The sequence below is a fragment of the Cebus imitator genome, unplaced genomic scaffold (assembly GCF_001604975.1).
Source record: "Cebus imitator isolate Cc_AM_T3 unplaced genomic scaffold, Cebus_imitator-1.0 Scaffold217, whole genome shotgun sequence".
In the NCBI taxonomy this organism is placed as follows: domain Eukaryota; kingdom Metazoa; phylum Chordata; class Mammalia; order Primates; family Cebidae; genus Cebus; species Cebus imitator.
In genome coordinates this window covers 3,635,266-3,647,041 of record NW_016107532.1, presented here as the reverse complement: position 1 = coordinate 3,647,041, position 11,776 = coordinate 3,635,266, and the positions used below count along the sequence as shown (strand labels likewise).

The following is an 11,776-nucleotide window of genomic DNA, read 5'->3' as shown; positions in this document are numbered from 1 at the left end:
GGGAGGCTGAGTAGGGAGAATCCCTTCAGCCAGGGAGTCACAGGTTGCAGTGAGTGAGACTGAGCCACTGCACTCCAGCCTGGGCAATGGAGCAAGACCCTGTCTCAAAAATAAAAACAAACAAAAATTTGACCTGAGGCTCCCAGGCCCAGAAGAAACAAACCTTGAGACATCTTCATGTTGGCTAGAATCTCTGCTGGCCCAAACACCCCTTCTCCGTCTCTCTCCTCATTGGCCCCATGACCTTCATTAAATACTGACATTCCCCAAAGCTTTGGCCTTCCCACCCAATCCATCTTCCCTAGACGATCTTAGCCACGCTCATACAATCTGCCACAGTCTAAAGGTGCCAGATCTAAATCTAGACGAGTTCCCACCTGAGCACCAAGTTAGTTTATTTGCCTGCCTTCTGGACACTTTCTCTTGGATGTGCCATTGGACCAGGCTTGCTTGACTTCGCTCATTATCTGCCCTTTCCCTGCATTTCCTAGCCTGGTTAATGGCATTAGGGCACCTAGGTCAGAGCTTGGTTGATCTCTTTGCTTTCTGTCTCTCTCTCCTTATCATCCGCACTGCAACAACTCAGTTCCTGCCCTCACCATTTCTTGCCTGGTCTCTTTTTTTTTTAACGCTGGTATTCTTCCTTCACTTTTTTCTTTTTGCCAGGTCTCTTATGATCAACCTGTAACTGGTATCTCAGGCTCCTGGCATCATGCTCCTCAAAACTGCCCAAATGCACAATTTAAAATGCAAATGTGACCTCTTCCATTCCCGAAACTCTTCGGTATACCCCCATCTCCAGGAGCCCAGACAGTGTGCAAGGTATCCAAGATCTCTGACTACTTAAAGCCTCCTCTGCCATCATTCTCCCAGATGCACATGGGACTCTGACAGGGCCAAAGTCCTGTACTACCTACCCCCTCCATCTGTTTCACCCCACCACGCCCTTGCACACAATGTTCCCTCTGTCTGGAATGCCTGTACCTGCCTTGTCTGTTTACATGTCTGTTTCCCTATTAGAGTGTGAGTTCATGTTTCTGCATCTAACACCTCATACACGATGTGTGAGGCCCTGCAACTCTGATCCCTGCTGGCTTCTTTACCTCGTCCTGCTTTGTCCTTTCTCCAATCACACAACCTACCTTACCTTCCCGACTCAGTCAGATTTCCTCTCCCATGATGCTTTCAAAGAACTATGGATCTTCCCTTCACAGCACTGAATCCCATGGCAATTTTACATCCATGTCAGTGACTGTGCAGTGAATGTGAGTGTCTCCCACTAGGACATGAGCTCCATAGAAATAAGGGGTTAGGTCTAGTACTCAATGTAATTTTTTTTTTTTAAGAGATGAAGCCGGGTGTGGCAGCTCATGCCTGTAATCCCAGCACTTTGGGAGGTTGAGATGAGCAGATCATGAAGTCAGGAGTTCAAGACCAGCTTGGCCAATATGATGAAAACCTGTCTCTACTAAAAATACAAAAATTCGCCAGGCATGGTGGCACGTGCCTATAATCCCAGCTACTCAGCAGGCTGAGGCAGGAGACTAATTTGGACCCAGGAGGTGGAGGTTGCAATGAGCCAAGAACGAGCCATTGTACTACACACTGGGTGACAGAGTGAGACTCCCTCTCAAAAAAAAAAAAAAAAAGAAAGAGAGAGAGAGAGAGAGAAATGAGGTCAAGCTGGTTTCAAACTCCTGACGCCAAGTGACCCTCCTGCCTCAGCCTCCCATAGTGGAATTACAAGCATGAGCCACCATGCCTGGGCCTAAATTTGTTAAGTGAATAAGAGCACACAATTCTTACAGACATTAGGGGCTACATGATGTAGGAGACAGAACTCAGCTTTAAGAGCCAAACAGGCCTGGTTTCAGTCTCACCTCTGCCACATATTATGTGACTTTGGGAAAGTTGCCAGATCTCACCTAAGGTGGATTCTTCATCTGTAAACAAAACATAATACCCACTTTGTAGGCATATACATGAGCAGAGCTTAGTAGAATCTCAAAAAACAGTAGCAATTAACCTAGATCTCCCAGGATGGCTGCCGAATAAATATCTAATTCAATGTAACTTCTTGTTTTCAAAGGTGCTTTATGATTATGAAATGTATTTTTGTCATTCTGAAGTTATTTTGGATGTGGAGTCTCACATTTTAAAAATCCGTTGGTTTATTCCTACTTTGCAGATGGGAAAACTGAGGTTCAAAGAAGCAAAGTGACTGTTCCAAAGCTGTACAGTTAGTGACAGAATTACAAATCTGGTCCACATGAATGACCAAGCTAATTTATTTATTTATTTGGAGGTCTCACTGTGTTGCCTAGGCTGAAGCTCAGTGGCACGATGGCAGCTCACTGTAGACTCAACCGCCTGGGCTCAAGCGATTCTCCCACCTCAGCCTCCCACGTAGCTGGAACTATAGGCATGCGTCACCATGCCAAGCTAATGTTTTAAAATTTTTGTAGAGACGGGGGTCTCACTTTGATGCCCTGGTCTCAAACTTCTGGCTGTAAGCAATTCTCCTGCCTTGGCCTCCCAAAGTGCTGGGATTAAAGGCATGAGCCATTGCATCTTGCCCAAGCTAATTTTTTTTTTTTTTTTTTTTTTTTGAGACAGAGTTTCACTCTTGTTGCCCAGGCTGAAGTGCAATGGCACCATCTAGGCTCACTGCAACCTCCGCCTCTCCGGTTCAAGTGATTCTCCTACCTCAGCCTCCCGAGTAGCTGGGATTATAGGCATGTGCCACCACACCCAGCTAATTTTGTATTTTTAGGAGAGGCAAGGTTTCTCCATGTTGGTCAGGCTGGTCTCGAACTCCCGAACTCAGGTGATCTGCCCGCCTCAGCCTCCCAAAGTGCTGGATTACAGGCTTGAGCCACTGCTCCTGGCCTACTATAAATTCTTGAAGGGCAGATGCTGTCATCTTTTTCCACATTCTCCATAGCACCTATTGTGATGGTTTGAAATCAGAATAAAAGTGTGTTGAAGGATGAAAAGTTGCCTGAGTGAATGGAAGAATGTCTTCTATTTCCTGTTTCCAGCTCCAGCTCCCCGTCCCACCTTGGGGTGGCTGGATAGGGGATAACAGTCACTCAGGCCTGGCCCTAGGGCAGGAAAACGGGTTTGTCATGGAAGGAAATTGAAGATGCTTCGTTTACATTGGAGATTTGCTTTCTATTTCCTATCAGACTTCGAGCTTCCTGAGTGGGGTATAGGAGCCTGTCTTTCATTTGTGTTTCCACTGCTTAGCTTCCAGGGTTGGTACCAGCTCTCAAGATGCTTTGACATGGAGTAGACAGGAGATCTGAGGACCAAAAGCTCAGGCTCAGATGGAGCAGAGAGAGGACAATGTTCCCATCCTTAGGCTGCTCTGGGGGAAAATGGGCTTGCTGGTGAAATAGAGATGGGTGGGCTGGAAATGGGATGCACAGAAGAGAGGCATGTGCCGCCCGCCCCACTCACACCCCGATTTTGAAGGAAAACTTTCATTCTAGTGTAGGGAAAAGGCAACTTTCCCAGGATGTAATGAGGAACATTTTCAAGTTGTAAGGAACTGGAACATCTTTATATCATTCATTCAATCCGGAAAAAAAAAATTTTTTTTTTGAATCCTGTCAAACCTGGATCCCTGTATCCATCTACTTAGAACATTATTTCCTTCTCCCTACTCCTTCTTTTTGTTATTTTCTTCTGCTGCTGTAGTTTAAAACACTTCTTTTCTATATTGGAGCAAGAAACGGTTCACCAGACTGTGAGGATTTGGTCCACACTGTGAAGCAAAGGGGCTTTCTAAACTCAATTTTCTTTTTTTTAAGTGCGCCTCTCCTCCCCCCGGCCCCCCGTCACGACACCCCTCGGGAGAGACAACAGAAAATAATTGATCCATCATCCAGCACCAGGCCCAGGAGATTTACATGCAAACTCCTCCTCGACCCCCCTCCCCCTTCTCAAATTTAAAATCCTGGAAGGAAAAAAAAATTCTAAAAGTAGTAGGAACCCTGCTGGCCGCCCCTCACCCCTTACCAGGTGAGAGGTGGCGGGGCGGATAACTCACCACAACCCCCCAGCGTCACACACGCCGCCCCTCTCGGGTGTGGAACCACTTCAGATTTGGGTAAAACTCCCCTCTCGCCCTGCTAGACAAGTGGAGGCGGGATCTGGAAGCTTTTAGGGGGCGGAGGTAGACGTTCGGGGGCAGAAGGAAGATTCCCCCAAACGTTTGTCAGGTCTAAGAGAGTCGTCTCTTCACTCAAACTTGCCCGTCACCCCCTGTTCCGCCCCCCACCATTAACTTTCGATTAAGACCGCCTCCTTACGGCAACTAAACTTTAGTTTGCACAATTAAGATTTGCCGGGGAAGAAGCGGGAGGAAGAAGCCGCAGCTCCGGGCCATTCTCCTTCCCCTCGCTCCCTCCAAGCCCCCCGCCCCAACTCTCCAGCTCCGGGCCTCAGAGTTCCCGAGTTTTCTCACTTTGAGGTGCCACTGAACACAAAGAACCATAATGGGCTCCTTTGTGCTAGCTACGGGGCAATTACGCCTCAGAGTCCAGGTCCCTTTAAGAGCCTCTTAAAGAGACAAGTTCCCATTTTTTAGAGGGTTATTTAAGCGTGTGTGTCTGGGAGGGCGAGGAGGGGTCTACGTGTAAAGTGAAGTGAAACTTTCGCCTGGGCTCCAGAAAGGGCGGACCAGAAAAAGTCTTTGTAAATTGATAGGTTTTTTATTAAGTCTCTCTGTTTTAATTTTTAGATTTGAGATTTTTCACTAGATTTGACAAATTGGACTAGGAATAGCTGGGGTTCGAGGATCGGGGGCGGGGGCAAGGATTTAAAAAGTCCCCACCTGGCAGAGCACCTCGGTCCCGGGAAGAGGAGTAAGCCAGGGTTGAGTTGCCTGAGTCCACCGCGGCTCTGGGGAACGTGTGTTCCCCGGTCTCGCCGGGTCGACTCTGGAGAATCTCGGGCTGGGCAAACAGCCCTTAGTATAATAATAGCTTGTCTCTTTAAAAAGCAAAAGGGTGCGGGGTGCGAGGGGGGGAAGTTTTGTTGGCATCTGGTTTCTGATCTCATTATGTTGTGGTCGACCAATCCAGCCCTCGGGCCTGGTCCTCGGGTTTAAATCTGATTGGCCGACAGCACATTTTGGGATGGTGCTTAGAGCTCGACGGGGCGGTTTCAAGGATCCCTTTTTTGGGGGGCTGAGGAGAGGGCGGGGCCGCCAGCGGGGGCCCCCTTGAAACCGACTAATTGGGATCCGAGAGGCCGAGGTGAGGGCTGGAGGAGGCACAAAGAAGTCGCTGGGTGCTGAAGGGAGGGGAGAGGGGGAGCTGAGAGGCGAGAGGAGGAGGAAGAGGAGAGAGGGCAGCGGCGCGCTGTGTCTCGGGCGGCTCAGTCCGACCGTGGCGAGCAAGCGGGCAGGCGCGCCGCCCCCTCCCCCGCCCGGCCTCCCCAACTCTGCGGCCGTGAGCAAAGTTTGCAAAGAGGCGCGGGAGGCGGCGGCCGCCCCAAGGAGGCGGCGGGGAAGGAGCGCAGTCTCCGGGTTGGGGGCGGGGGCGGGGGGAGCCAAGGAGCTGGGTGGGGGGCGGCGGCCAGCATGCGGCCCCGCAGCGCCCTGCCCCGCCTGCTGCTGCCGCTGCTTCTGCTGCCCGCCGCCGGGCCGGCCCAGTTCCACGGGGAGAAGGGCATCTCCATCCCGGACCACGGCTTCTGCCAGCCCATCTCCATCCCGCTGTGCACGGACATCGCCTACAACCAGACCATCATGCCCAACCTTCTGGGTCACACGAACCAGGAGGACGCAGGCCTGGAGGTGCACCAGTTCTATCCACTGGTGAAGGTGCAGTGCTCGCCCGAACTGCGCTTCTTCCTGTGCTCCATGTACGCACCCGTGTGCACCGTGCTGGAACAGGCCATCCCGCCGTGCCGCTCTATCTGCGAGCGCGCGCGCCAGGGCTGTGAAGCGCTCATGAACAAGTTCGGTTTTCAGTGGCCGGATCGCCTGCGCTGCGAACACTTCCCGCGCCACGGCGCGGAGCAGATCTGCGTGGGCCAGAACCACTCCGAGGACGGAGCGCCCGCGCTGCTCACTACGGCGCCGCCGCCGGGTCTGCAGCCCGGCGCCGGGGGCACCCCGGGCGGCCCAGGCGGCGGCGGCGCGCCCCCGCGCTACGCCACGCTGGAGCACCCGTTCCACTGCCCGCGCGTCCTCAAGGTGCCATCCTATCTCAGCTACAAGTTTCTGGGCGAGCGTGACTGTGCCGCGCCCTGCGAACCCGCGCGGCCCGATGGTTCCATGTTCTTCTCGCAGGAGGAGACGCGTTTCGCGCGCCTCTGGATCCTCACCTGGTCGGTGCTGTGCTGCGCTTCCACCTTCTTCACTGTCACCACGTACCTGGTAGACATGCAGCGCTTCCGCTACCCCGAGCGGCCAATCATTTTTCTGTCGGGCTGCTACACCATGGTGTCGGTGGCCTACATCGCGGGCTTCGTGCTCCAGGAGCGCGTGGTGTGCAACGAGCGCTTCTCCGAGGACGGTTACCGCACGGTGGTGCAGGGCACCAAAAAGGAGGGCTGCACTATCCTCTTCATGATGCTCTACTTCTTCAGCATGGCCAGCTCCATCTGGTGGGTCATCCTGTCGCTAACCTGGTTCCTGGCAGCCGGCATGAAGTGGGGCCACGAGGCCATCGAGGCCAACTCTCAGTACTTCCACCTGGCCGCCTGGGCCGTGCCAGCAGTCAAGACTATCACCATCCTGGCCATGGGCCAGATCGACGGCGACCTGCTGAGCGGCGTGTGCTTCGTGGGCCTCAATAGCCTGGACCCGCTGCGGGGCTTCGTGCTGGCGCCGCTCTTCGTGTACCTGTTCATCGGTACGTCGTTCCTCCTGGCCGGCTTCGTGTCGCTCTTCCGCATCCGCACCATCATGAAGCACGACGGCACCAAGACCGAGAAGCTGGAGCGGCTCATGGTGCGCATCGGCGTCTTCTCGGTGCTCTACACGGTGCCCGCCACCATCGTCATCGCCTGCTACTTCTACGAGCAGGCCTTCCGCGAGCACTGGGAGCGTTCGTGGGTGAGCCAGCACTGCAAGAGCCTGGCCATCCCGTGCCCAGCGCACTACACGCCGCGCATGTCGCCCGACTTCACGGTCTACATGATCAAATACCTCATGACGCTTATCGTAGGCATCACATCGGGCTTCTGGATTTGGTCGGGTAAGACGCTGCACTCGTGGAGGAAGTTCTACACTCGCCTCACCAACAGTCGGCACGGCGAGACCACCGTGTGAGGGGCGCTCCCAGGCCCAGGCTGGACCCGCGCGGCGCTATCCTCCGCCCGGGGTGGGGCCCCTACGGACTCCGTATTTTATTTTTTTTAATAAAGAACGATCGAAACCATTTCACTTTTAGGTTGATTTTTAAAAGAGAACTCTCTGCCCAACACCCCCACAAGGTTTGTAATTAAAACTGTAAATAGTCTTTGTAAATTTAATTATATATATTTTCTATTTAAAAGAAAAAAGGAAAAAAAAAAACACCAGCGGTGTGGGCTCCAGGGCTGAAGAATGAGGGGTGTGTGTGTGTGTGTGTGTGTGTGTGTGTGTGTCTAAGGGGGGGGCGTAGTTGGGGGAAGGGTTCACTTTCTTGAGAGCCCTTCAAAACCCGCCCCTACTTTGGAGTTTTTTGGTGATATGGCAGGGCTGGGCCTGCTGGGAGAGGCACCCAGCCTGCGCTGTTTTTGTTGGCTTTGAGTTGTTGGAAGTTCGTTCCATTCAACTAATATAAAAGCCAAATTTGTGAGGCTCGTCACTGACGCTGGGCCTGTGGAAGCTGTTGGATATTTTTGAACAGGACTTGGATTCGTTTTGTTTCCTTCCCCATTTTCTGTCCCTCCTCATTTGTCCTATTTTCTTCACTCACTCTTTGGAAAAGTCCCAACTGAGATGAAGATGTGGCAAAAAAAAACCGAGGTGGGGGGTGCCAGTGGGGAGAGAGCGGAGATGGGGTGGGAATGGCCTCGGCCCCCTGGCCCACTCCCCCGCAGGCTGGAAGATCTTTCCCCTCTCTGGTTTCTCTTCGTTTCAGTTCGTTGCACCAAATGCTTCCAGTGGCCCGAAAATGCTTTGTGAAGTGTGTTTTGAAACAGCCCGGCACCAACACACACCACCAGGAGTACTGATCCTGCCTCCCTGCACGTCCAGGGAAGCATTCGCCTTTGAGCATTTGTTCGCAAATTTGGGGGCTCTGAGATCTCCTGGCATCTCTCCCCTTCTTCTCCTGCGGTCTGTTCACACCCCAGCCAAAAATTTCCAGCGTTCAGGTTAGCAGTTTCTGGATTGGTTTGTGTGGGTTTTTGTTGTTGTTTGGGGCTTATTTTTTTTTTTTTCAAAAAGCAATAAAGAGGGGTGGGTTGGAGGGAGGGGACTGATGGGCTGATGGGCTTTTTAGTTTTTCTTTGACGGAAAGACTGGTTTCTTTAAAACTTGTTCAGAAAAAAATGAAGAAAAAAGAAAAAGGTGGTGTCGTTGCTTTAGAAGAAGGCTCTGGACAGGCTCTTTGTGGCTGTGGGGGCGGGTTGAGTGTTTACATGACATTCTATATCACAAGATTGATAGAATGTTTATAGCAGATGTTTCTTATCTTCCCCCTACCCCCCACAAATAAAAGTCAAGACTTTTCTTAAGTTAGCTGCCTGAGAAGTGATGTCTAAAAGTACCCTGGCTGGTGTGAGAACTCCGGTTTCCAATACACATTATTTCCCTCAACTATTTGGAATATTTTAGAATTTTAATTCCAAAGGATTGGTTTGAATACAAGTATACAAGTATGCCACATAACTCAGTTTTCACCATCTCCCGTTTCTTAGCAGTGTAAATTAAAAGCTAATAATCATAATAATAAAATGCATTTAATTATCTTCGAGAGATCTATCCCTTTAATTGTATTTAACAGGGTTGTAACATTTTATTAGTTTAACCAAACCACACCTCCTCCTCCCCTGTCCCCCTTACCTACTTGGTTGGAGGTGGGGCAGAGAAGAGTGCTCCCAGCCCTGGACCTTCCTTTCTTAGCTAAATGGTGATGGGGTAAATGGCGCCTTACCACCCTTTGTTGGCTGTCTTCGGGACAAGGGAGAAAGTAAGTTAGAACCCCTACTTCCAAGTGTTTGCATGTGTTAGTTTATGTTGGGGGAGGGGAACTGGAAATGTTTGGTGGTAATTGAAGTCATGTGGGGCTTTGTTTGGAACTGTATGAAGCCTGTGGATTTCAGCAGCGCCCCCTCCCAAAAATATATAATTTCCCCCCCAAATCATCTGTGTCAGTGGCTAGTTAAAACTAGCTTTTTATCAAATGATAATGAGTGTGATATCTAAACCTGAGGTTTCCTCAACTATCAAGGAAGCAGGCGGGAGGAGGTGTCACCACCCCTTGGCTCCATTTGTTGCAAGATTCTAAAGGAACCCCGCAAAGGCTTCAGGAAAAAGTAAAATTACAAACAAATTATGAGTGCCTCTCCTTGTAATAATGGTGAAAGCTGGAGAATCAGGTGGGATTTTCCAGCGCCTGGTATTGAGCCCAGTGGGAAGAAGGGCTGGTCTCTGTTGCAGATTGAGAAGAGCCTCTCCCACCTCTAAGCCCCCCAAGATCGTGACTCTGTGTGCTTTGGGTACATTTGTCCCTGGACCCTTGCACTGAGCAACCCCCTCCTCAAAGTCTGCTGCCAACATAAAGGAAAAAGGCCTGAGAAACTGACAAAATAGGTTATATGACTGAGGAGGAAGACAGATGATAAGACAGTTGCATCTTTTGGAAAGAACAGATCTTATAGATATCCTTCCCCTTTTGAGGGGGGTGGGTAGCCAAGGGCTGAATTATCCTACTGAAAAGTGTGGTGTGGGGGGAACCCTCCTCTCCACACCCTTCTCCTGTTTCTTAAATGAAACACTCTTAGAGGAAGGAAAGCTTTAGACCACAGTTTGGGGAATTTTGGATAAGGAGGAGAAAGTACCCTGGAGGAAGACTCAGAGGTAATCCACCTGAGCTCACGACGGCCACACAGGGAGAGGGCACCTCAGCTCCCTTTTTCAGAAAACTCAGTTAAAAACAGGAGCTTAGAGATCTTCTTTTGGAGATTTCTAGGTCTCCCTATGAGCAGGAAAAAAGTTTCCTTGTTGTTAATTGGGCTGGTCCCTCCCTCTGGAAGAGCAAAGCTTTGTGTTTGTTGGAGGGTCAGGGCCAAGAAGGAAATACCTTCACCTGTGGCGCCTGGGCCTGGGGCAGGTCTCCCGTCCGCAGCTGCTTTCTGCCTGCTCTTCTGCCCTCCCCAAGGGCGATGCTCGGGGGTTTCAAGGTCCCAGGCACTTCTCCTCCTGACTGCCCACTCTTGTTGATCAGGCTTTCCCTCCTCCCAGCCCAGACTTCCCTCCAGAAGACTTTAACATTCGTTCCAAACTTTTTGCCCTTTAAGAAGATTCTTTAAGAGCCAGCTCTAGAAAAGCCACTAAACTTTCTCAAAACAAAATTCTTCTGAACATCCCCAAAGAATTAAGATGAGGTTCAGCTCAGTGGAATGGGGAACCGCTTTTTGTTCCAAAAACTCCAGGAGGGTGGGGAGATGCTGTCCAGGGGCGGGGGGGGGGCGTGGGGGTAGGGATGCCTGCCATGGGGTCTTGGGTCTGTGTCTGAGCCGGGCCAGCCCTCCCTTCTGCAGTCTTGCCACTCACTGTACCATGGTCCCTCCTCTAGAATCACTCTTACCTTAAATGGATCTTAAAACTTCTGGGGGCCACTGATCCTCTGAGAATCTCAAAACTCTTTGGACCTTTTCCTGGGGAAAAAAAAATGGCCAGATGCCCCATGAACGTGCAATTGTGTGTAGCTTTAGGAGGTTTCTAGATCTTCCCTGTCCTCTCTTCCTACCCATCTGCCCCTAAGCTAGTTTTCCAGTCCCTGGTCTAGATTTTTTTTTTTTTTGAGACTGAGTCTCGCTCAGGCTGGAGTGCAGTGGCGTGATCTCAGCTCACTGCAACTTCCACCTCAGGTTCAAATGATTCTCTTGCTTCAGCCTTCCGAGTAGCTAGGATTATAGGTGTGCGCCACCACTCCTGGCCAATTTTTGTATTTTTAGTAGAGACGGGGTTTCACCATGTTGACCAGGCTGATCTCGAACTCCCAGCTTCGGCATCCCAAAGTGCTGGGATTACAGGTATGAGCCACTGCTCCCGCCTGGTCTAGACATTTTCTAGTCCTGGTTATTAGCTACCTTTCTTCCCTAAAGGATAGCCTTTACCTTCTCAGACTCCAATATACCTAGTCTCTAATCACCTCTGCTACAGAAAGGGGGTAGGGTGAGGAGGGAACAACCACTAGGCCAACAAAAACCAGGAGTATCCCCAAACCAGATTATTCACTCAGCTCAATCCTGCCCCTCAATCAGGTGGCAAGTGATCAGGATGCAGCAGAGTGGAATATGAATGAATAAAATGTATAGTTGGAAAAATGGAGAGAGTGACAGACAACGTATGGTGAGCCGAGCCTTTGGCGTGCTTTGGTACTGCTCACTGCAGTAGCAGCTGGAGCACTTGCGGCATTTTTCTAACCTCTGAGTGTGTGTCCTGATCTGTAAAAAGGCTGAGAGTACCTGTCTGCTTAAGTTCTGAGTGGCAGATAAGACCATGTATCTATGGAGCCCCAGCAGTAGAAGTTTAATACCTTGCAGCACTTTTCCAATTACTCAGAATACATTTCTTTCTTTCTTTTTTTTTTTTTTTTTTTTT

At 50.7% G+C, this 11,776-nt stretch overlaps 1 protein-coding gene across 1 annotated transcript; it reads left to right on the top strand.

Annotated features, from left to right (window-relative positions):
• The first annotated feature begins 5,334 nt into the window (after window positions 1-5,334).
• Window positions 5,335-8,921, top strand: FZD2 (frizzled class receptor 2). Its single transcript, XM_017549306.2, has one exon. It carries the CDS (start codon window positions 5,591-5,593, stop codon window positions 7,286-7,288), a length of 1,698 nt encoding a protein of 565 aa, XP_017404795.1. The 5' UTR covers window positions 5,335-5,590; the 3' UTR covers window positions 7,289-8,921.
• Window positions 8,922-11,776: the final 2,855 nt, after the last annotated feature.